This window comes from Mustela lutreola, chromosome 1 (genome assembly GCF_030435805.1).
Source record: "Mustela lutreola isolate mMusLut2 chromosome 1, mMusLut2.pri, whole genome shotgun sequence".
Taxonomy (NCBI): domain Eukaryota; kingdom Metazoa; phylum Chordata; class Mammalia; order Carnivora; family Mustelidae; genus Mustela; species Mustela lutreola.
Genome location: NC_081290.1, coordinates 239,977,556 through 240,003,102, shown reverse-complemented (window position 1 = coordinate 240,003,102; position 25,547 = coordinate 239,977,556). Strand labels below are relative to the sequence as shown.

The following is a 25,547-nucleotide window of genomic DNA, read 5'->3' as shown; positions in this document are numbered from 1 at the left end:
ATAAACTTAACCAAGAAGATGAAGACCTGTACTCTGAAAATTATAAAACACTGATGAGAGAAATGGAAGATAAGACAACAAATGGATTTTCTAAAAGTACACAAGCTGATCTTTAAAAAAAAAAAAAAAGTATGCAGTAGCTACCTACATAGTAAGGTAATTGGTCATTTGGTTTTTGCCAATGTACTTCTTTGAAATAATTTTTAAAAAAAACCTACTAAACGTATTTTTTGAAAAAATCCTGGGTTCTATCTCAGACCTACTGATCAAATCTCTGGAAAATGATTTTAGTCATGGGTTTTTTTTTTTGTTTGTTTTTTAAGATTTATTTATTTATTTTAACAAAAGAGGGAAAGTGTGAGTGGGGGGTTGGGGCAGAGGGAGGGGAAGCAGACTCCCCACTGAGTGGGGAGCCCAACTCGGGGCTCAATCCCAGGACCCTCAGATCATAACCTGAGCCAAAACCCAGAGACGGAGGCTTAACCGACAGAGCCACATGACCCAGTCAGGGGTTATTTTTAAAAGTTCTGTAACTCAATCTCATGTTTGCCCCTGATTCACAACCACTGATCAAATACCTTCCTTTTAGAGATGAAAAGAAAAGGCTTAGGAAAGCAAGGTTTGTTTACTCAAGATCACATAGCTAGATAAAAGTATAGAAAATATGCATAGAATAGGATCCACACTAAAACTGCCTATATATACAGGCAGGTTTGGGGGGAATCACCCAACCCATGTTCTGGGAGATCTGCCACACCAGCCACAGAGCCTGATAATCAGAACAGATGGTATATATAAAGCTGACCAGTAACCTATGCCTTACACGGCTCAACTTAAAAATCAAGCTAAGTCCAACTTTCCTTCCCTGGAATATGACCTGAGAAATAAAGGAAAATGTTGAGTTAGTTGTTGGTGGTAAACCTAAAAAAGAATGGCTGTGATGAGCCATATGCAAATACAATGAAAACAGGACACCTGTCTGCATAGAAAGCAGAGATGCCATGGAAGAGGGGAGGAGGAAGAAAAAGGAGTGAGATCAACCTCCAGTCCTGACTTCTTTGCAATTCTGGCTCCTGTGAAGTCTGGCTATCCATCAGTTCATGCTCTTGGCTTCTTATAAGCTCTGCTGTAGGCTTACAAGATCTCTTTTTTCCTGAGCTGGCTTCATTGGCTTTCTGTACTTTCTATTAGATTAAAAGTAATATCTGATTAAATCAGATATGATCTGATTAAATATCTATCTGATTAATATCTATCTGATTAAAAGTACCAAGCCAAAATACTTTGATCTCCAATATTTAGAATTAGTTTCAAATGAAGTTAAAATAAACTAATGGCTACCATGAAAAAAAGCCTTAGTATTCTAGTATTCTTAGTATTCATGTTGTAAAGCATGAACAATGTCATATAATACTTACATAGTTAAAAATAATGTTCTCATGTGTTACCTAAAATGTCAACCAAATGAAAATTTCATTTGGTTTTCATAACCTCATGAGATGGGTAAGGCAAGTTATTCTCATTTGCCAGATGAGAAAACTCAGATCCAGAGAAGTCAAATGATTTGCTCAGTCACACAGCTATTATATGGCAGAATAGAAACTACATGGACTTTTTATTACACAGTTGTGCTACTTTAATACCATGCTGTTTTCTACTTAACTAAGGGTGGTACAGCATGAGGGCAATGATAGCAGTCAGAGTCTCCCCCAAATACCTACCCCATTAGCCTTATAGTACCCACAAATGAACACTTGGGCATTCTTAAATCGAGTACTTTAGACCATGGTTTTCAAAAATTCGGCACTACTGATATTTTGAACAGGATAATTCTTTGTTGTGGGGGCTGTCCCATGCCTTGCAGGACATTTACCCACTACATGCCAGTAATATTCCCCCAACTGTGACAACCAAAATTGTCTCCAGACATTGCTAACTGTCTTCTGGTGGTGGAGGGGAGGGGGGGAGTTCTGCCCAACCCCATGAGCACAGCTGCTTTAGATCCTCTAGGTATTTCTTGTCTTATGAAATCTGGTTTCATGCAAGAGCAACTCAGCAGCACAATTAGTATATTTATGTCATAGATGAAAGAAAGAGTTCTAAACTGTAAGCATCAGAATGAAAAGAAAAAATCTACAGCTGTGAAACAAGACTACTTAGAAAAAAATCTACTGTATTAGCTACAGATCTCTTTATTTAAAGTTCAGCCAGGCATGGAGTTAAAAGTTCTTAAGCATTCTGGCAGAAGTAGGAGTACCAAGAGGAGGTGCTGCTTATTTGCAGTGGTTCTTTTGCGATATTTGACCTTTTAATACTATGTACTGGACGCTCAACGTCAACTATGGTACTAAATTGTATGAAAGGATGGAGGATTCATGAACTTCTGGTCCAGCATTAATGAAGAGAAATAGAAGTCACGGGTGCAAGCCATGTATATAGTTAAAAATGTTCTAGGGGCACTGGCACAGCTAAGTTGGTTAAGCTCCGACTTTCGATCTCAGCTCAGGTCTTGATCTCAGGATTGTGAATTTAGGCCTAGTGTTGGGGCTCCACACTGGGCCTGGACTCTAATTCTAAAAAAATATGTTCTACTAATGATGAATTAGTAACCACATTTAAAATGTAAAAAGAAACAGGTGAAACTAACTTTAGTAATTTTTTTATTTAACTCAATGTCTAAAATATTATTTCAACATATAATCAATATGAGAAATTACTGAGATATTTTACATTCTTTTTCTCATAATAAGTTTTCAAAATCTTATATGTATTTTACACTCACAGCACATCTTAATTCTGAGTGGCCACATTTCAAGTGCTCAACAGCGACCATGTGGCTACCATATCAGATACCTGTAAAGGGAAGGCACAAAAGGCAAAGGACAAAAAGCTACAGCTACAAAAAATAAATCCTATTCAAATTCCTTCTGTTTCCTTGTCTACTGGCACCAACACCAAATGGTTATATGTCTGCAGTAATAGGGCTTTTTACAACATTTTCCTTTAGCAGTACTGAATTTCTAGTTATGTTTCTGGATTCAGAAATAATTATTAATGATAATAGAACTTTAAAAAAAAAAAGACTTTATTTATCTGACAGCAAAAGAGAGAGTGAGTGAGTGAGAGAGAGCATGAGCAGGGTGAGAGGCAGAGGGAGAAGCAGACTCCCCTCTGAGCAGGGAGCCCGATGTGGGGCTCCATCCCAGAACCCTGGGATCATGACCCAAGCCGAAGGCAGATGCTTAACTGACTGAACCACCCAAGTGCCCCTGTAATAGACTTTTATGAGAGACTTTTATGGTAACAGAATAATGTTATACAGTCCAGTGGTAAATTCACTCGATTTTTTAAGACCCATTCTATGTTAGTTTATTACAAGTGTAGCTACAACTGTCTCTCTTTAAAAATATTCCATTATTGGAGACGCCTGGGTGGCTCAGTTGGTTAAGCAGCTGCCTTCGACTCAGGTCATGATCCCAGCATCCTGGGATCACGGCCCACATCGGGCTCCTTGCTCGGCAGGGAGCCTGCTTCTCCCTCTGCCTCTGCCTGCCACTCCGTCTGCTTGTGCTCGCTCGCTTGCTCTCCTTCTGACAAATAAATAAATAAAATCTTTAAAAATAAATAAATAAATAAATAAAATATTTCATTATTTAAAAACTTAATTGTTAGTTACTAATAAGGGACAGACTCCAAGGCACTGACCTACCTCTCTTGAATATATTCATACCTCATTTGCATTTTAGTAGAACTTGACTCGGTGGATTTGACATACTGCAGTACAAAAAATATTTCTCATTTTATGACTTCAAAGACTTGAAAATTTCACCAACAATCACACAGTATCAAAGCTGATGGGCTTGGTGAATTGCTAACTACTGTTCATACTACCACCCTTTCGTGATACCACTTGAGAAAAGAAACAAATGCTGGCTCTTCACCAATGTTCAGAAGTATTACATTTCTGGGGGTGCTTGGGTGGCTCAGTTGGTTAAGCCACTGCCTTTGGCTCGGGTCATGATCCTGGGGTCCTGGGATCAAGCCCCACGTCGGTCTCCCTGCTCTCCGGGAAGCCTGCTTCTCCCTCTCCCACTCACCCAGCTTGTGTTCCCTCTCTCATCCTGTCTCTCTTTCACAAATAAATAAATAAAATAAAATAAAATAAGTATCACATTTCTACCAGCAATTTCAGTGATTCCTGTCATTTAATCATTTACTATTATTATAAACGTAAAATCTTCTCTGTAACTTCTAATAGTATCACTCTGTGGTAAGTGGTGATACTAACGTTCAAGTTAAAATTGTGGCCTGGAAGGAATCACTTTAGAACAGGAGTTAAGTATTACAAAACTGTCAAAGAATGTGAACAACTGCCACGAGGGAACAATTGGCAAACTATTAGAGGTAGCTGCTGAAAAAATAAGGTGCAGCATTAAAACAAGAATATTTTACAAGGATTATATAACTCCCAAACACCTACCAAACTCCCCACACAAAGAGGTAATTCAAAGCAGAATCCTGAATTATGCCAGTTTGGGATTTTTGACTTGTATATCTCCCAGGATGCATCTGTGACTACTTTGCACTTAGTATAAAACTTTTAAAGACACTGCTGCTGTGGGCTGTTGTTTGGGTAATGGATGCCCAATGACTGGACCCAGGGTGAGCATCTGAATTAAGGATAGCCAACCCGTGGCCATGTGTAGCCCGGGAAGCAATCTGGTACAAAAAGCATAAATGGCTTTGCCCAGTAGGAACAAGGATGATTAGCAAGGCTGGACCTTCTCTATGGAAGTTGAAAAGGAAAGTGTATGGGGAACCAGGTGGAAGCAAAAGAAACAAAAAGACACAACGAGCAAAGCAGGGAGGGTGCTCCCTGTAAGGGTGCCCTCACAGTAATTGTGGGGCCCCAGAGGAAGGATCCATAACCTGCCATGCCAGCCTCCAAAACTGCCTTGGATTCCAGAACATAAACTTCATTGGGATTTCTCGGATACTTCTATTTCTTTAGTGCCACTGTGGATCCATAATAAATCCTGAGACCGGAGGTAGTTCGAGAAAGCTACTGCCTAATATGTACACTCTTTCCCTGGTAAGATCTTCCTACAGAAGTAATAAGTTCTCTACTCTTGCTTTCACTCACAGAAGGGCCTTCAAATGCTAAGGGAAAGAAATTCTTCTGTAAAAAAGTAGCTCTACATACCTGCATTTTTTTCTCTTGTTCATTTTCTCCCATCATCCCAGTACCTGTTACACTTTCACTGCCATCAATGGACACCTAGAAGAATAAAATAAAGCTTTAAAAAGTTTCACCTTTTGGGGCGCCTGGGTGGCTCAGTGGGTTAAACCTCTGCCTTCGACTCGGGTCATGATCCCAGGGTCCTGGGATTGAGCTCTCTGCTCAGCGGGGAGCCTGCTTCCCCCACTCTCTCTGCCTGCTGCTCTGCCTACTTGTGATCTCTGTCTGTCAAATAAATAAAATATTTTAAAAAAAAAGTTTCACCCTTTGCCATTTCTTTGGGTGATAAGTACACAGGGATTCATTATCATTTATTTTTGTGTGTGTTTGAAATTTTCTACTATAAAAAGTGGGGAAAAGAAACCTTTTAAATTGTATGAAAGATACATGTTCCATGCAAGGAAAAAACCCAGTATTTTTGATGTAAAACTTCACTGAGACTTTCCTTCACTTTTTCCAATCTCTAATTTCTGCTTCTTAATTCATAAACTGTTCCATCTATACTTTATTATTTATTTTACGGCACTCATCCTTGAATATATCTTTCTGTGACTTATCAGTCCCCATTTCTTTTCTATAAGCTCTTATTCCATTCTTGTTATCTGTACTTAACTATTTTTTCCTACACTTTACTTCTTTTAAGATAAATGCTGATCTCCTTAAGGCTGTCTGATTTTGACTTTGAATTGCTAGTTTCTTCTTCGATAAAGTAGACTTTTTTTGTTTTATTTTAATGAAAAGCAAAGAAGCTATATCTGGGACGTTCTTGACAGTGTAAAATGCTGTACCTTTGCTGCATACTGTTCCAGAGCACTGATGGTATCGGGGTCAATCGTGGCATCTCCAGTGTGCAGACCTGCCACCGTCCCATCAGCCTGAATTGCCAAGATGGTGTCCGATTGCGGGACCTGCACCGCATGGTGGATGTACGCAGTGGTGCCGTCTTCCAGCTGCACTGCCTGTAAGGCGCTCTGGTCATAACTGTCTGGGGGAGAGGAAGAGAAGGGCATGAAATTATAGGTAGTCTGACAGAGTTACAGATTTAAAGGAAGAAGGGAAGGAACTTTGGCTGAGTAGGTCCATGTGCTTCACATGTGTGCTCTCCTTCAATTCCTCACAACAATTCTGTGAGGTAGGTGTATGTACCACCCTCATTCAGGAAAAGGGAAACTGAGTTCTGGGGGAAGGAAAGTCACTTTCCTTAGAAACCAGAAAATGGAAAAAACTAACATTTAACAGTCAAAATCAGTATGTGGAGGAACCAGGATCTAAACTCATGCCAGGATGACTCCAAAGTCCATGGGCTTTTTTTTCCCCCCTTCTAAATAAGCATGTTCAGATATATAGAGCTTTGTAAAATCATAAATCTAGACAATCACAATGAATCTGTGATTAAGTTCTCCTGCCAAAGAAAAAAATTCAAAGTTTACATCTTCTTAACTTTAATTAAATTACTTACAAATTTAAGTATTCCAAATTTTAAAAAATTTCCCCCTTTGGTTTCACAACTAAAGTCTTTCTAAAACATGTAATGTCATTCTATAATATATTCTATAAGGTAATAATAGCTCACATTTTTCAAGCCTTTACTAGGTAACAAATAGTATGCTTTACATATGTTTGCACATTTTGTCCTCAAAACTACCCTATGATGTGGATACTTACTGTAACACTCATTTTACCGAGGATGAAACTGAAGCATAGGTTAAATAATTTGAACAAGGTCACACAGCTAAAAGACAGCAGGCCCAGATTTGAACCCAGACAGTCTGGCTTCAGAGCTATGCTCATTACTACTATGCATTCCACCTCAAACCCCTGGAACTCCCTACACGAAGTTAAAAAGCGTTAACATTTTTGCCACATTGGCTTCAAATAAATTTAAAATTTTTATTTCATCTTAAAGACCAACATAATAGCAAAGGATCTTGCTTAAAAATTATATTCAATGGGGTGCCTGGGTGGCTCAGTGGGTTAAAGCCTCATGCTCAGGTCATGATCCTAGGGTCCTGGGATCGAGCCCTACATCGAGCTCTCTGCTCAGCAGGAAGCCTGCTTCCTCCTCTCTCTCTGCCTGTCTCTCTGCCTACTTGTGATCTCTCTCTGTCAAATAAATAAATAAAATCTTTAAAAAAAATAGTTATATTCGAGGAGTGCCCAGATGGCTCGGTCAGTTGAGCGTCTGCCTTTGGCTCGGGTCATGACTTCGGAGCCCTGGATTAAGCCCCACATTGGGCTCCCTGCTCAGCCTAGAGCCTGCTTCTCCCTCTCCCCCGCAGCTCATACTCTCTCTTTCAAATAAATAAAATCTTAAAAAATATATATTTAAGAGGGAAAAAATCAATAATTTAAATTTCAAATGTTTAATTTTATATTCAAATAGTAGCCTCTACTTGAAGTCTTTCAGAGACCAGGGGTTTGCCCTTCCAACCTGTTACTGGGCAGCTCAAATGATCACGAAGTTTTTCCTTAGAATGTGCCCAAATCCACCATCTTGTATTTCGGAAAACAAGTACAAATCTTTTACGTGACAGCATTTCAGCAAATACAGACAGGTCTTACTTTTCTTGCACTCCTCCCTTCTTCCTATTTCCAAAGTTAGTTTACCTTTGGAGGTGTGGTGAATAAACGCTGTCGTTCCATCTTCTAGTTGCACTGCTTGACCATCCTCTAAACGCAAACTGTCCCCTGCTCAAGAACAATGATTACATTTAGATCCCACGTTTCCTAACGATCGGATAACTCGGCGATAAGACTCAATAAACCATTAAACACATTATAAAAACCTACACGTGCTTTAGGAGTCCTTGAACACTACAGTATTTTCAGTAAAGCTACTGTAAGTAAGTGTTAGTAAAAAAAAAATAGCAGAATACTTGTTTTAGGAATATCTACTAGTAAGTAAGGAGAGTTGAAAAAAGAGGGAGATAAAAGAAAATGAGAGACATGCGGGAGTGAGCTCAAGTGATAGAAATATTCACGTAGGATTACTGTCCATTTATCTCCAGAGTACAGTCCAGTAATTTCTTTTCTGTGATTTTTAAGACAAAGTCTCAATGAAGTCCAAATGGTCTTTAGATCCTCTCTTTGCCACCTACTGATCTCCCCTTTCAAAAGAAGGACTAGAGACCTGAACCAAGTTTACACCAGTAAGAGTTTACACTCCAAGTTTACACCTGGAGGCAGCAAATACCCAAGGATGAGAATCAGGAGCGTAAGTATCAAATACTTACTACTTTTAGGTATGGGTACATGTTGAACGTAGGCAGCAGAACCATCTTCCAGCTGAATGACCTGGCCATCTATGAGTTTTCCATCTGGAGCAAAAGATTTAAGCCAATAAATTAGCCCAAGCAAACATTTTAAACTTTATACAATTTCAAAATGGTATCAACTATAAAAACATACACTACTTAAGATCATGTTCATCTTGATTCTTCCCTCAATGTTCTGAGGCAATTCAAAAACACATCCAGTGATCCTACAGAAAGCAGAAAATCCTCCCTCAGCCATTCTTCCTCCCCTCCAATTTTCAGTTAATTAAGTTCAAGAGGAAGAGTGGCTCATCACGGCAAGCTATGGGAGCTGAATCTCTTTACCTTTCAGAGCCACTTAGAACAGTGACCCTGACTGCAGGGAAGCTGAAACTGAGAAGACTGACAGATTCATCAGTGTATCTGAGGCCAGATGTCCTTCTCACTCCTAGGTGCTATTCGTCCCTCAACTATGTATACATGCATTCAGTAGGTTCCCATAAAAACAAGGAGTTGGGAGCACTGAGCTATTTCTTGGCAAAAGTAAACGCTGATTTACAGATAATGTTATAAAAGCAAAACCAAACGTTTATACTTCCATGTATATTTTGTAAAGACCTTACATGATAACTCGGAAGTAAAAAAGCAAGAGGGGTCTTACTAGAAAGTGGTTGGGGACAACCCCCCATTAATTTTGACACCCCAGAGTATATTCTAAATGTCTCAAAGGTTGTCCCCAAATTATCAAAACACACTTAAGTGAACCTGAAACTACTGAAAATTACCACATGCAATACAGAGGCTTAATGATGGGCCGGGAAGGGGGGTGGGTAGTTGCTAGGCACTCCAACTCTGAGGTTACAAATTGCCGGTATTAATCAATGGGCTGTGTATGTGGCACATACCTTTAGAATTATGTTGTATATAAGCGGTGGAACCATCTGCAAGTGTTACAGCTTGCAAGCTTACACCTTCCATATTCTCTAAATTGTCACCATCTATTATTTAAAAAAAAGTTATTTTCTTTAGATAACTGTCAAAACTACGTGCTAAATTTTTTAAATGAAAATCAGGCATAAGGCAGATTGCTTTAGACTCAAATGGGATTTCTTCTAGCATTTACAAAAAATATTTCCCTGCCCTACTGTACCCAGTGTCCACAGCAGGAGAATCCCATGATCCCGTCAAATGAAACTGCTCACCTGCCACCGTTACTGCCTCTGTCAGGCACAGGGTAACGTGTTGAGCCTCCATTCCTCCTCCAGGAAACTCTGTCATTCCCTGAGAATCTCGATTTATTTGGGCTAACAACATTTTCTACCTTGAGGAAAAATACAAGCACTTGAGAACAAAGAACAATGCAAATAAAACAAAAACGACAAAGAATATTTAGGAACCACAGAAATGTGCTACAGAAATAAACAGTATTTGAAATAAGCTGAAATTTCACTTAATATGCAGGGTAAGAGTATCCATCCACAGTCCAAAGCATGCTTTCATAATCCATCAGTAAACTATTGAGCACACTGACAACTCTGGCCTATCGGTTTTGTCCTATGTCTAGTTTTCACAACTTTGGGTTTAACATAAGATTCCCACTTATTCCCACAATCCTGTTGCCTCAATCTGCAGAAAGCTGCCCTGCTTCTGGCCACTTCTCACTTCGCCATCACTGCCCTAATTCAAGCCACTGCCACCTTTTGCCCACATAACTGCCACACTACAGCATCCTAACGGGTCTCCCTGCTGGCCCTGTGACCTCCCCACGGTCTCTTACCAATACAACAGTCACTGTGCCCTTTAGAAGGGAAAAGTTAGATCATGTCCCTCTGCTGCTCAAAACCTTCTGATAACTTACCAGAGTAAAGCCAAAAGTCTTCACCCTGGCCGATGAGCCCGATGATCTTGCCCCTCACTTCCTACTGCTTTCCATCTCATTCATTTCATTTCAGCCACACTGGTGTCCTTCCTTTTGCTCAAACATACAGGGTGATGTTGCCTTGCAACCTTTACATTTCATGTTCCTTCTGCCCGAAACGTGCTTTACAGTCTCTTCACTTGTTATTCCCTCATTTTCTTCAAGTCTTTGTTTACTGTTGTCACCCCAATGAGAGCTTCCTTGTTCACTTCATTTCAAGCTGCCCTCCCAACCATGATATACCCTAGCCCTCTTCCTTCCTTTATATTTCTACATAGCACTTAATATTTGACATATGACATATATTTAGCTTGTTTCTTTTTGTTTGTTTGTTTTAGAGGGAGAAGGGGTGGGGGTGAAGAGAGGCAGAGGGAGAAGAGGAGAGAGAATCTAGCTCCACACCCAGTGCAGAGGCCAATATGGGGCTCAATCTCATGACTCTAAGATCATAACCCGAGCCAAAATCAAGAGTCAATGTTTAACTGACTGAGCCACCCAGGTACCCCTATTTAGTTCCTTTCTTATCTATTTTTCCCTCATGAGAACACACTGGGATTTTTATCTGCTTGCTTACCGCTGACTCACACATAACAGACATACAATAGGTGCTAAAATGGATGAATGGCTCTTTTACCAGTCACCATCACAACCTCTTTCTTCTCTTTTCCTACTTTCAGGTCCCATTATTATCTCCTTGGGCCGTGAGTTGCTTCAAACAGTAGATGGTATAATTTAGCTGCCTTGTGCCAAGGAATTGGTCCAGAGGATCTCCTGAGGCCTTTCCAGTTCTAAAGATCTGATTTTAGTGCCAATATTTAAAACAACAATGTTCAGAAAGTAATAATTTACAATTATATTTATGATTACTTGAAGATTTTGTTTTAGAAACCCTCTGGATTAAAGCCAGAACTGGTAATTTATGCTCATAGAAAAGAATCACCACTGTGATAAAAGTCAATCAAGGACTGACTTTTCAGGGAGTCCTGAAAGATTCACACCCATAACTGTTCACGGAGCAGTATGAAACCTCAACACTTCCTTGCTGCCTCTAAGGGCTAACAGAGAAGTCTCAGAGTAATACTAGTATTCTGCAGTGAAGATGCCTGATGAGAGTAGGATTGGGAGAGGTTAATTTTCGAAGAAATTCTCTCACTCTGTAATGCAAATAAATTAAGATAAGGAAATGGAAGGGAAACACCTATAAAGATGTAGTAAGTAAGCATTGTGATTTCTGGAGTATTCTAGGAGATGAAATTTTTAAAAGGCAAATTACAAGATAATTTGGGTCATGATATTAAGAAATGTCTAAGGTTTGTTATTTTCATTCAATTACCTACAATCTCCAAATAACTACAATATATATCATCAATAGGTAACTAACACATCTGCAATAAATAAAAGTTCTCCCTTGCCTGAAAGCTGGTCAACTGTTAAATTTCCTTTTTTTTTTTTTTTTATTAAGATTTTATTTATTTATTTGGGAGAGAGAGAGAGCATGAGAGGAGAGAGGTCAGAGGGAGAAGCAGACTCCCTGCTGAGCACGGATGTGGGACTCCATCCCAGGACTGCAGGATCATGACCTGGGCCAAAGGCAGTCACTTAACCAACTGAGCCACCCAGGTGCCCTGTTAAATTTCTTTAGGAAGGCTTCAGCGCCTACAGTTTCAACCTAATGGGGGGAAGAAAAGCTATATTAGCTGAAGGAAGAAAAGACAACTGTTTCCTGGACACAAACTGATGGCAAATACATGAAGGAGTGATGGGAGAAAGGGCTTAGAGGAGTTCAAATGGCACAATTACCAGAGATAATAAGTGATGGCAGGTATACAGTGCATTTTTTTTTTTTAAAGAAAAGACTAGGATACAAAGGACTTTGTTAGAAAACGATCACATGGGGGGAAATAGGACAGTGAAGAAAAGGCAAAAATGGGCCACAGACCCAACACTCTGCTGTTGCTCATATCTTATCCATCATGTCTTCTTGATGATTTCTGTCACTGACATTTTTGGGATGTGTGGAAATGAACATGTGAGATATATATAACATCTTAGAAAGGGCCACCTTATGAAATGTAGTCAATTTCATGTGCTTTAATAATGAATCATGAGCCAAAGTCAGACACAGAAGAGGCTATCCTGAAGCACCACAGGAAACTCCAAGAAGACACAGTATATAATAAACAAACTCCCTGCCTTTCTGGAAGATAATAATGCAGGTCAGCCTAAGAAAAACAAACATACCATTGGGCGCCTGGGTGGCTCAGTCGGTTAAGCATCTGCCCTCAGCTCAGGTCATGATCCCAGGATCCTGGGTTGGAGCCCCACATCAGGCTCCCTGCTCAACAGGGAGTCTGCTTCTACCTCTTCTTCTGCCCTTCCCCCTGCTTGTGCTCTCTTGTGCTCTCTAATAAATAAAATCTTAAAAAAAAAAAAGACAAATACTGCATGATTCCACTAATATGAGTTATCGAACGTAGTCAAACTCTTAGAAAGTGGTTGCCAGAGACTAGGGGATGGGGAAAGAGGGACTTGTTCCTCCCCAGAGACGCATTTTTGCAAGATGAAAACTTTCTAGAGGTCTGTAGCACAACCCTGTGTATAAACACTACTGTATTGTACTTAAAAATGGTTAAAATGTAAATTTTATGTTCTGCTTTTTTACCATAATTTTTTAAAAAAGAATTAGGTGGCTCAGTTAAGTGTCCTGGGATGGAGCTCTGAGTTTAAAAAAATAAAATAAAAAACAAAATAAAAATGACTTTACTGATGTATAATCCACATACCACAATATTTACCCATTTAAGGTATACAATTCAATGGCTTTAATATATTCAAAGTTGTGCAAACACCACAACCTATATTCAGAATATTTTTATCACTTTCAAAAAGAAAACCTCATTCCCACCCTACCCCCTAAAGCTCTAGGCAATCAATCACTAAGCTACTTTCTATCTCTATAGATCTTCTTCTGGATATTTCACATGAATGGAATTCCACAGTATGGGATCTTTTGTGACTGGCTTCTTTCACTTAAAATGTCTTCTAGGTTCGTCCATGTTGTAGCATAGATCAGTATTTCATTCTTTTATTGCTGAATAATGATCCATTGTGTGAATGGACATACTATTTATCCAATCATTTGAATTGTTTGTATCTAGATATTTGGGCCATTTTACACAGTTTGGCCATCATGAATAATGCTACAAACACTGGTGTACAAGTTTTTGTGTGGACATAGATTTCACATCTCTTGGGGATATGTATGTAATTGCTGGGTCATATGGTAACTCTATGCTTAAATTTTGAGGAACTGTCAAACTTTTCCAAAGCAGTTGCACCATATTACATTCCCACTAGCAATGTATCAGCTTCCAATTTCTCAATTTCTCATCTTAGCTAACAGTTTTATCAGTCTTTGATTATAGCCATTCTTGTGTGTATGAAGTTGTATTTCATTGTGGCTTTGATTTACATTTCCCTTATGGCTAATAATGTTGACCATATTTTTATATGCTTACTGACCTTTGGTATATCTTCTCTGGAGAAATAGCTACTCAGATCCTATGTCTATTTTTGCCTGTTTTTTAAGTTTTAAAAAAATTTTTTTTTTTTTAAATTTTAAGTAGGCTCCAAACCCAATGTGGAGCTTGAATGCAAGACCTCAAGATGAAGAGTGCACACTCTACCAATTGAGCCAACCAGGTGCCGCTGCTTTCTCTATTTTTTAAAATGGGTTGTCTTTTTATCATGGAATTGTAAGAGTTCTTTATATATTCTAGATATTAATACTTTATCAGATAGAGGATTTGCAAATATTTTCTCCCATTCTGTGGGTTGTCCTCCTATTCAGCCTCAAGGAATACAGTTTCAACAAGGGATAAAATAAAAGATGCTCACCTTAAAGAATCTTCAGATTTTTAGTTTTGATACTTCTACTCTTGGTATACTTCATTTTCCAAACCACCAATTCAGTCTGGGAAATGGACACCATTTTCAAATTCAGTGCATATTATGGAAGATTTAAAATCTTTATTAGCAGTTAGGGTCCTTTTTTTTTTTTTTTAAAGATTTTATTTATTTATTTGACAGACAGAGATCACAAGTAGGCAGAGAGACAGGCAGAGAGCAGGGAAACAGGCTCCCCGCTGAGCAGAGAGCCCGATGCAGGGCTTGATCCCAGGACCCTGGGATCATGACCTGAGCCGAAGGCAGAGGCTTTAACCCACTGAGCCACCCAGGCGCCCCAGTTAGGGTCCTTTTTTCAAACTAAATATTATCTCGAACCCAAATATAAGAAACAGCTAAAAGTAGCATTTTATTATAAATGCATTTTTTAAAAAAGATTTTATTTATTTATTTGTCAGACAGAGACACAGCAAGAGAGCGAACCCAAGTAGGGGAAATGGGAGAGAGAGAAGCAGGCTTCTCGATGAGCAGGGAGCCCTACACAGGGCTCAATCCCAGAATCCCAAGATCATTACCTGAGCAGACACTTAAGGCAGACACTTAAACGACTGAGCCACCCAGGCACCCCCATAAATGTATTTTTTAAAAAGACTATTTAATTAGACAGAGATGGAGAGAGCACAAACCAGAGGAGAGGCAGAAGAAGAAGCTGACTCCCACTGAACCGAGAGCCTGACAGGGGTCTGGATCTAGAAAGCCTGCAATCACGACTGAAGCCAAAAGCAGACTCTTAAGAGACTGAGCCACCCAGGTGCCCCATAAATGCATTTTTAAGTGCAACCCTTCAACTTTACTCACTCAATGAGAATTAGACTACTTAAATTGAAAATTTCAAATCAAGGTAATATATGCCAATAGCAGGTTTATGCACCCAGTATACTGAATAACCAAAAGAAACAAAAAGACAATCATAATTTACACAAGATTAGTTCAGAGGATAACCAGGTTTTTAAAATTCTCATAGTATGCTTCAGTTAAACAGATCAGCATTAAAGAACAGTATAATTTTGGGGGGCGCCTGGATGGTTCAGTGGGTTAAAGCCTCTGCCTTCGGCTCAGGTCATGATCCCAGGGTCCTGGGATCCAGCCGCGCATCGGGCTCTCTGCTCAGCGGAGAGCTGCTTCCTCTTCTCTCTCTCTGCCTGCCTCTCTGCCTACTTGTGATCTCTGTTGAATAAATAAATAAAATCGTAAAAAAAAAAAAGTATAATTTTTACTATATGCATTCTGTAGGTTAAAAAAAAAATCTTCACCATATATGACTTTCATACAGTTAATGTTTCAGGTTGAATCACCAGTTGTAAAAGACTGAGCGTGGCAGTACCTGGGTGCTTAAGTGGTCAGGCATCTGTCTTCAGCTGGGGTCATGATTCCAGGGTCCTGGGATCAGAGTCCCACATCTGACTCCTTGCTCAGGGAGGCTGCTTCTCCCCTTGCCTGCAGCAACCCCTGCTTGTGCTCTCTCTCTTTAATAAATAAATAAAATCTTTTTCAAAAAGAATTAAAAAAAGATTTTATTTATTTATCTGACAGAGCAAGAACACAAGCGTGGGGAATAGGGAGAGGGAGAAGCAGGCCTCCCGCTGAGCAGGGAGACCAGTGGCTGTGGGGGGGGGAGGTGTCAATCTCAGAACCCTGTGATCATGACCTGAGCCCAAAGCAGATGCTTAATGACTGAGCCACCCAGGTAGCCTCAAAAATAAAAGTCTTTAAAAAAAAAAAAAAAAGCTAACATAAGGAAACTACAATTAGTTCTCACAAAATAATTATGTACATATTTCAATTTCTTGTTTAAAAGTAGTTTAAAGCAAAACAGCAACCATCACCACAACCTTATGTTAAAAAAATAGAAATCTAAGTAGATTTTGGAAGAAGGGATTGCTTTTTTTTTTTTTTTTAAAGATTTTATTTGTTTTACAGAGAGACAGACAGACAGAGTGTATGCACACAACCAGGGGGAGGGAGAGGGACCAAAAGGCTTTGTGCTGAGCATGGAGCCCAACATGGGGCTGGATCTCAAGGCCCTCAGATCATGACCCTGAGAACATGATGTGAGCTGAAATCAAGAGTCAGTTCCTCACTGACTGAGCCACCCAGGTGCCCCTAAACCCAGTCTTAAATTCACAACAGAGCAACTGCCAACTTCATGACTTTTTATACTTCAAAACCTTTGTTTTCCACCTTCTCACACATTAACTACTGCAGTAACACCTTTACCACTCTTTGCTCCAATCTCATCCTTCCAGTTAATAACACTGCCAACTGTCTTATCTTGTTTTCATACACCATTAAAATTTTCATCGCATATAACACTGTAATATAAATGTGAAAGTTAAAAAGAATCATTTCCAGGGTGCCTGGGTGGCTCAGTGGGTTAAGCCACTGCTTTCGGCTCGGGTCATGATCTAAGGGTCCTGGGATCGAGTCCCGCATCCGGCTCTCTGCTCAGCAGGGAGCCTGCTTCCACCTCTCTCTCACTCTGCCTGCCTCTCTGCCTACTTGTGATCTCTCTCTGTCAAATAAATAAATAAAATCTTTAAAAAAAAAAAGTAAAAAAAAAAAAAAAAAGTGGTACACTGACTGCACTGTCACCAGTAACATAATTACTATGCTCATTTTACCAATCTTTACTGGCCCTGGCTATTATACTAGAAGCTCTAAGAACAGATGGATGATTACTCAAAAAGACTAAAGGGAAGCATGAAAATGATACATAATTTAAGTATTTTAAATATTTGGACATATTCATCAATTTTTGACAGGTCGAGGCCCTTTCTCTGAGAATTGGATGTGTGGATCTATTCAACATCAACTTTTTTTTTTTAGATTTTATTTATTTATTTATTTGACAGAGAGAGATCACAGGTAGGAAGAGAGGCAGGCAGAGAGAGAGAGGAGGAAGCAGGCTCCCTGCTGAGCAGAGAGCCCGATGTGGGACTCGATCCTAGGACCCTGAGATCATGACCTGAGCCGAAGGCAGCGGCTTAACCCACTGAGCCACCCAGGCGCCCCTCAACATCAACTTTTTAACAAAAATCACTAGCATGATGCATTCTAGTTAGGGTTCTTTACTTTTTTTAAAGGGTTTTGTTTTGTTTTTAGATTTTATTTATTTATTTTAGAGAGTGAGAGAAGGAGCAAGGAGAGGGGAAAAGGGAGAGGGAGAAGCAGACAGACTTCCTGCTGAGCAGGGAGCCAGAAGTGGGGCTTGATCCCAGGATCCTGGGATTATGACATGAGCTGAAGGCAGACACTTAACTGAGCCACCCAGGTGCCCCAAGTTCAGGTTACTCTAAAGTAGAGCAAGGACTTAAGATCCTTGCAAATGAATGATGAGATAGGATCCTCCAGATTTGAACATTTTCCCCTATGATCGCTCATAGTTGTACCATTTAGAGGTGTAAGTCCAATTCCTTGGTCTGACATTCAGGCTACTTTCCAATCTGGTTCCCATTTATTTTTCAAACTTCATCTCCTATTATTCTTTTAGGTCTTTAAATTTACCATGATCAACTATTGGAAAAAAATATGTTTGTTAGATAAATATCTAGGACTGATATTTTGAGTAGTATATGTATACATAATATATACATGTATGTGTATATACATACATGTGAATATGTGTATACACACATGTATATGTATTAATATGTGTGTGTGCACACACAAGCTTTTAGAGAGGTAAAAAAGAAGTCTTTGCCTTTAAGAAACTTATTCCATGGTGGGACACAAGTAAAAACAGATCATTAGGGGCACCTAGGTGGCTCGGTCAGTTAAGGTTTGCTAAGTCTGCCTTTGGCTCAGGTCACAGCTCAGGTCAGGATCTCAGTCTGTGTCAGGCTCCTCACTCAGCAGGGAGTCGGTTTCTCCCTCCGTCCCTCACCTTGGCCATGCTCTCCCTCTCTCAAATAAATAATAAAAATAAGATCTTAAAAAAAAAAGAAAACAGATCATTAAAACACAATGTGTGGTGGCAGGCGATGGACCCCACAACAATTAGAACTATCAATATTTTATTTTATTTTATTTTTTATTTTTTTTTTTTTTAAAGATTTTATTTATCAGAGAGAGAGAGAGAGCAAGCACAGGCAGACAGAATGGCAGACAGAGGCAGAGGGAGAAGCAGGCTTCCTGCGGAGCAAGGAGCCCGATGTGGGACTCGATCCCAAGACGCTGGGATCATGACCTGAGCCGAAGGCAGCTGCTTAACCAACTGAGCCACCCAGGCGTCCCAGAACTATCAATATTTTAAATGTAAATCTTCAACCAAGTAATTCTTCTTGGGACTTATTAGACACTCTCAAGTGTGCAAAGTCCATTGTAGTATTATTTACAGTTGTAAAAAATAGTCAACAATCTAAAAGTGCACCCAAAAGAATATATTAAATGACATTCATAAATGAAACATGCAAACATGAAAAAGACTGGGATTGAGGTGCCTGGGTGGCTCGGTCGGCTGGGTCAGCTCGGTCGTTAAGCTTCTGCCTTCCACTCAGGTCATGATCCCAGAGTCCTGGGATGAAGCCCTGCATCATTCCCTGATCAGTATTCCCTGATCAGCGGGAAGCCTGCTTCTCCCTCTTCCACTCCCCCTGTTTTTGTTCCCTCTTTCGCTATGTCTCTGTCAAATGAAGAAATAAAATCTTAAAAAGAAAAAAGAAAGAGGGGTGCCTGGGTGGCTCAGTAGGTTAAAGCCTCTGCCTTCAGCTCGGGTCATAGTCCCGGGGTCCTGGGATTGAGCCCCACGTCGGGCTCTGTGCTCTGCGGGGAGCCTGCTTCCTCCTCTCTCTCTCTGCCTGCCTCTCTGCCTACTTGTGGTCTGTCACATAAATAAATAAAAAAAAATCTTATCTTAAAAAAAAAAAAAAAAAAAAAAAAGAACGAATGAAAAGAAAAAGAATGGGGAAAAAAAAAGTTATTAAATGGTAGGAAACAGATCCAAGATATATTACAAGCGGAGGAAAAGCAAATTGCAAAAAGAATATTTATGCTATGACTATATTCATGTTTTAAAAAATGTATATAAATACCTGCACATGCTAGTATTTATATATATAAACTCAAGTAGTGGGAGGCCTGGGTGGCTCAGGTGGTTAAGCTTCTGCCTTTGGCTCAGGTCATGATCCCAGGATCCTGGGACTGAGTCCTGCCTTAGGCTCCCTACTCAGCAGGGAGTCTGCTTCTCTCTTTCCCTCTGCCTGCTGCTCCCTCTGCTTGTGCTCTCTCTCCCTCTACCTGTCAAATAAATAAATAAAATCGTTAAAATAAACAAATAAATAAATCTCCCTTTAAAAAGTCACTTTAGGGGCGCATGGGTGGCGCAGTGGGTTAAGCCTCTGCCTTTGGCTCAGGTCATGATCTCAGGGTCCTGGGATCGGGCCCCGCATCGCTCTCTGCTCAGCAGGGAGCCTGCTTCCCACTCTCTCTGCCTGCTTCTCTGCCTACCTGTGATCTCTGTCAAATAAATAAACAAAATCTTTAAAAAAAAAAAAGTTACTATAAACAGAAGCATTAAGAGAGTAAGAAGCACCTAATTTTGCCTCAGAGATCAAAAATGATGGTATGTAAATTTAGGCATAAAAACACAAACATTTCCTAGGGGTAGGAGAAGGGGCAGTTTAGGCACAGGTAACAGTTTACAACTGCCGCTGGCTCTTCCATGGTGCCTCTCCCTCACTAGCCAGATCTCAGTCATCAATTATTTATTTTAATTTTATTTTTTCTATTTGTCAGAGAGAGAGAGAGATCAAGAGAGCCAGCACAAGCAGGGAGAACAGCAGGCAGAGACAGAAGCAGGAACCTGGCCGAGCAAGGAGCCCAGTATGGAACTTGATCCCAGGACCTTGGGATCATGACCTGACGCATCTAGGCGTCCCTCAGTCATCACCTAAATCCCATAGTATTTGCAGCTATTTGGCTTGTAGTCTAGACCACTGGGAATTACCAATCACATTTTTATTATCATAGGTTTCATCTGTATATGGCTTCGTAATTTGCTGGTATGCTCTGTATTTGAATCTTGCTCAGTTCCTGGCAATTAACCTGATGCTGAGCTTCCGTTTTTTCTTTTGAAAGAATGAGTGAATATCCACCTGATAGGTCTATTGTGAGAAAGGAAGTAAGTACATAAAGACGTCAGCACTCAAGATGTACTCAAAACCTGCCAGTTTTCTTTCTACAGGTGAGGAAAAATGAGGTTTACGAACCTCGTTTGTGGCTGAAAGTCTTGATTCCTGATATCTACTGCTCTTCTCTCCTCTTACCAGTCCTTAAAATCCCATGTCCAGTATGCCTAATTAGACTATCAGCCTTCTAAGGCAGGTACTGTGTTCTGTGAGTCTTTTAAATTTTTGATACCTAAGATTATATATTCAATAAATATCTAATGAGTTTAACATAACTCATGTTGCAGAGTGCTTTACAAATGTCCTCCGTTGTATACATCCAGCCATGCTAACCTTCCTGCTTTAGCACGTACTGTTCCATGTCACTTATCTAAAATATCCATTCTACCACCGTCCCCTTATTCTTTACCACAGAACTCCATCTCCTTCATAGTACTTAGCAGAACTTCTAAGTGAACTCTAAGTTCCATCATGGCTGGGCCCCCATCTGTTGTTCACCCCTGAATTCTCAGGGCCCACAAGAATGCCTGGCACATGGTGTATCCTTACTAAATATTTGTTCAACAAATGAATACAATTTGTATAGAGACATGGCAAATTAACTGCCTGAGACAGGTCTAAGACTAGGTCTTCTTTTATTCCGGTGCTCTTTTCATTATGCCTCACTTTTTATGTTATGTACTGTGTATATATTGCATATGTAAACCACCATTCATTTAAAGGATTCCAACTTCTTGTAACCATTACATCTGTACTATATTTTAAAAAACTCTATTTTTCAATACAAGGCCAAAGGCATTATTTAAAGACATGCATAAATAACAGAAAACATCCCTCCTAAAACATATTATGTACAGTACTCAATTGTATCTTTCTAGGAACTACAGACATCTTACATTTTAGAAGTTAAAGAAGTTGGTATGCTACTGAATAATAACTCTGGTATTTGACTTAGGTTCATAATGAAGGTAATAGTTTTATGTATAGGGGCACCTGGGTGGGTTAAGCCTCTGCCTTCGTCTCAGTTCATGATCTTGGGGTCCTGGGATGGAGCCCCACATCAGGCTCTCTGCTCAGTGGGGAACCTGCTTTCTCCTCTCTCTCTGCCTGCCTCTCTGCCTACTTGTGATCTCTCTCTCTCTCAAATAAATAAAATATTTTTTTTTTAATGCAATGGGTTTTTTTTTTTAGATTTTATTTATTTATTTGACAGGCAGAGATCACAAGCAGGCAGAGAGGCAGGCAGAGAGAGAGGGGGAAGCAGGGTCCCTGCTGAGCAAAGAGCCCAATGCAGGGCTCCATCCCAGGATCATGACCTGAGATGAAGGCAGAGGCTTAACCCACTGAGCCATCCAGCGCCCCAATAAATAAAATCTTAAAAAAAAAAAAAAAAAAGTTTTGGGCGCCTGGGTGGCTCAGTGGGTTAAGCCGCTGCCTTCGGCTCAGGTCATGATCTCAGGGTCCTGGGATCGAGTCCCGCATCGGGCTCTCTGCTCAGCAGGGAGCCTGCTTCCTTCTCTCTCTCTCTGCCTGCCTCTCAGTGTACTTGTAATTTCTCTCTGTCAAATAAATAAATAAAATCTTAAAAAAAAAAAGTTTTATGTATAAATGTAAACCACTCAATCATTTAACTCAGTGCCTAGTGGAAATTAAATGCTAAGTAAAGTGGTATTTTAAGTACAAAAAAAATGTAGTTTGTGGAGTTAAATTCCTGTGTCTACACATTAATGGACAAGTTATCTCTACAGGGTGCAGATTTCCCACTGCAGCATAGTTTTAATATTATTTATTTCATGAAATAATAGTTGATAGCAGCATTTTAAAGTTTATTTATAATCTCTACACCTAACGTGGGGCTCAAACTCATGACCCTGAGATCAAGAGTTGCACGCTCTACTGACAGCCAGCTGGGTGCCCCTGCAGCATAGTTTTAAACTGGGATTCGATTTATGGGAAAGTGTAGACAAAAGTGTATCACTGTTTTTAATTTTTCTTTTCTATGAGGGGGAGGGAGATTTCTCAGTCTAAATCCATCTTACAAACAAAATCATTTGGATTGACAGTAAAGTTTAAAACACTGTCCTATAAAGGCCACCCCTTAAAATGAATGCAAACTAAGCACAGTAAGGAGAAACACTACAACACAACTCTAAGAATTATGTCCTGAAATCAAACCAGGAGCAAAAAGACTCAGAACTAGGTAAAACCTCAGCTTTAAAACAAAACAAAACAAAACAAAACTTCAAAATTAAATAATCACAAAAACCTCAGACTCAAAGTTCTCCTGGGGCTCCTAGATGGCTTAGTCGGTTAAGCATATGCCTTTGGCTCGGGTCATGATCTCAGGGTCCTGCTCTCTCTCAAATAAATAAATCTTTATTTTCTTTTTAAGATTTAATTTATTCTCTTAATTAATTTATTAAGATTTAATTTAATCCTCTCTTAATTTAAGAGAGACAGAGCACAAGCAGGGGGAGAGGCAGAGGGAGAAGCAGACTCTTGCTGAGCTGGGAGCCTAACACAGGGCTTGATCCCATGACCTGGAGATCATGACCTAAGCCAAAGGCTGACGCTTAACCATCTGAGCGAACCAGGCACTCCTCAAATAAATAAATAAATAAATAAATAAATAAATAGAAAGAAAGAAAGAAAGAAAGAAAGAAAGAAAGAAAGTAAGTAAGTTGGTTAGTTTTCCTAACATGATCATAAACTCCATATGTATTGGGGCACCTGGGTGGCTCAATGGGTTAAAGCCTCTGCCTTCAGCTCAGGTCACCATCCGGGTCCTAGGATCAAGCCCTGTGTCCGGCTCTCTCCTCGGTGGGGAGCTGCTTCCCCCTCTCTCTCTCTGCCTGCCTCTCTGCCTACTTGTGATCTCTGTCAAATAAATAAATAAAATCTTTTAAAAAAAACAATAATAAACTGCATATGCATCAAAAATAATAATAGCTAAAAGTAATGGTGGGGGTATAATTCCCCAACCTAACTAGGTCATCATTCCATGAAGAACATGATGAATGCTTATTCACTGCAATTACCCAGCTTGCAGCAAAGGGCTCTGGACATTTTACAAATCATCTATTTGATAAAGACTTTTACACAAAGAAGTCTTACAACTCAATGACAGACAATCCAATTTCAAAATAGGGGAAAAGATCCATCCTCCAAAGGATATGCAAATGGCCAATAATCACATGAAAAGCACACTTAACACCATTGGGAAATGCAAATCAAAATCACAAAAGATACCACTTCATATCCACTAGGATGGCTACCACCAGAAAGACTGATAATAATAAGTGTTGGCAAGGATGAGGAGAAATGGGAACTCACACACACTGCTGAGAGGAATGCAAAATGGTGCAGCCCCTTTGGAAAAATTTGACAGTTCCTCAAAAGACTGAGTATACTGTAATCGTATGACCAAGAAATTCTACTCCTAGGTATATATACATATCTCAGAGAGAAGAAAACATACGTCCACACAAAAACTTACACACAAATGTTCACAGCAGAATAGACCAAAAAAACTCCAGATGTCCATCAACAGATGAATATTTAAATAAAATTTAGGTCCATACAATGAAGTATTATTTGGCAATAAAAAGAAATAAGGTACTAACACAAGTTGTAACATTAATGAACTTTGCCAATATTATGCTGTGAAAAAAGTCAGTCACAAAGCCCACATACTGTGTGATTCCATTTACATAAAATGTCCAGAATAGGCAAATCTGTAGATTAGTGGTTGGGGAAGGAGGCAGGGTTAAGGGTAAACGAGTAATTTAACTGACAGTTTCTTTTGGGGTGATGGACATGTTTTAAAATGGACTGTGATGATGGGGACACAACAGAATTTATGAAACCTACCTAATTACGTACTTCAAATGGGTGAATTGTAAGGTACATAAATTTTATCAATACAGATATTATTTTTAAAAAATAAAAGGGTGGTATTGAAAAAATAGCCACTCAAGTACTTGTAAACTGCCAAATAATTACTCTCCAAAGTAATCAAAATCTGCCTGGATAAAATTAGTTGCGCATCTTATCTTAGTGATGTCCTTATTACCTGTTCTCTTACTAAACACTTTTAACAATAAACTAGGAATCCGGTAAGAGCATTAAATACTGCACAGATTTTTAACTCAGCAAACATTTGTCTTCTACTAACACTCAGGAAAAAGACGACCACAACCTTGAACCTACAATTTTTCATCACACCACTACCAGATCATACCAGCTGATTAGACACTTCCAAAGCAAAAGCTTTAGCTGATTTTAAACAAACAATGGGTTTAGCAATGGTGTTCTTCCTATTTTTGCTTAACTTCGTTAATGCGGAAAGAAAACTTAAAATGTTTTTTAAAAAGCACAGGGGAGGGAATAAAAATTGATTCACGTTCCACAGTAATACAGTACAAAGCAACTGAAAGATTCGTTAGCTCTGGCCAAAACCGAGAAAAAAGGCAATGGTAAAACTGACAACTTCTAATATTCGATGTTAGAGGCCCCAGTCACCTAAAAATTAAGGAAAAAAAAAAAAAAAAGAGAGAGAGAGAGAAAAACAAGAAATTTGTGCACGATATAGGTAGAAGGAAAATTCTGGGTGCGATCTGCAAACGGGATCCCGAGCGGGCCCTGGGCCAGTTCTGCTGCCGGCGTCGGGCTGGGGCCTGGTGCGAACCGTGGCCCAGCGTCCCAGCCGGAGGAGCTTTGCCTCGGCGGCGTCTGGGGACTCGCCCCGCGCGGAGGTCAAGCAGAGAAGCGCCGCCAGGTTCCCGAGGGCTCCACCCTCCCCTCTTTCACTCCCTCCCCTCGGCGGTCCCCTGAGGGGAACAGGCGGGGCGCAACGCGCAGAGACAAGGGGGGGGGGTGCGTCCTCAGCGAGAAAAGCTCCGCCGCCCCAGAGTGGCGGCCGCGGGTTATTAATAAACTCCGCTTCTGCCCAGGCGCGGCTACCGAGGCCTGCCGTAGGATCGGCAAGGCCTGCGGCGAAGGCTGAGCAGCCGGAGTCAGCGCCCGGGCCCAAGCGGGCCCGCGCC

General features: G+C 40.0%; 1 protein-coding gene across 10 annotated transcripts in view; it reads right to left on the bottom strand.

The window, feature by feature from the left end:
* Positions 1-25,547, bottom strand: part of ZNF143 (zinc finger protein 143) — a 60,087-nt gene that overhangs the window by 34,364 nt on the left and 176 nt on the right. Inside the window, exons 1-9 of one of the 10 annotated variants that reach the window (XM_059135761.1) lie at positions 19,408-20,228; positions 14,309-14,384; positions 12,653-12,829; positions 9,696-9,810; positions 9,399-9,491; positions 8,473-8,556; positions 7,847-7,930; positions 6,028-6,224; positions 5,204-5,278 (exon numbers count right to left, since the gene is read on the bottom strand). In XM_059135761.1, the coding sequence (XP_058991744.1) occupies positions 5,204-5,278; positions 6,028-6,224; positions 7,847-7,930; positions 8,473-8,556; positions 9,399-9,491; positions 9,696-9,810; positions 12,653-12,655 (651 nt within the window). In that variant the 5' untranslated portion in view covers positions 12,656-12,829; positions 14,309-14,384; positions 19,408-20,228. Of the gene's footprint in view, positions 1-5,203; positions 5,279-6,027; positions 6,225-7,846; positions 7,931-8,472; positions 8,557-9,398; positions 9,492-9,695; positions 9,815-10,351; positions 12,616-12,652; positions 12,830-14,308; positions 14,385-19,407; positions 20,229-25,547 lie in introns of those variants that run through there. The other 9 variants (XM_059135786.1, XM_059135751.1, XM_059135812.1 and 6 more) reach the window with 9 other exon arrangements.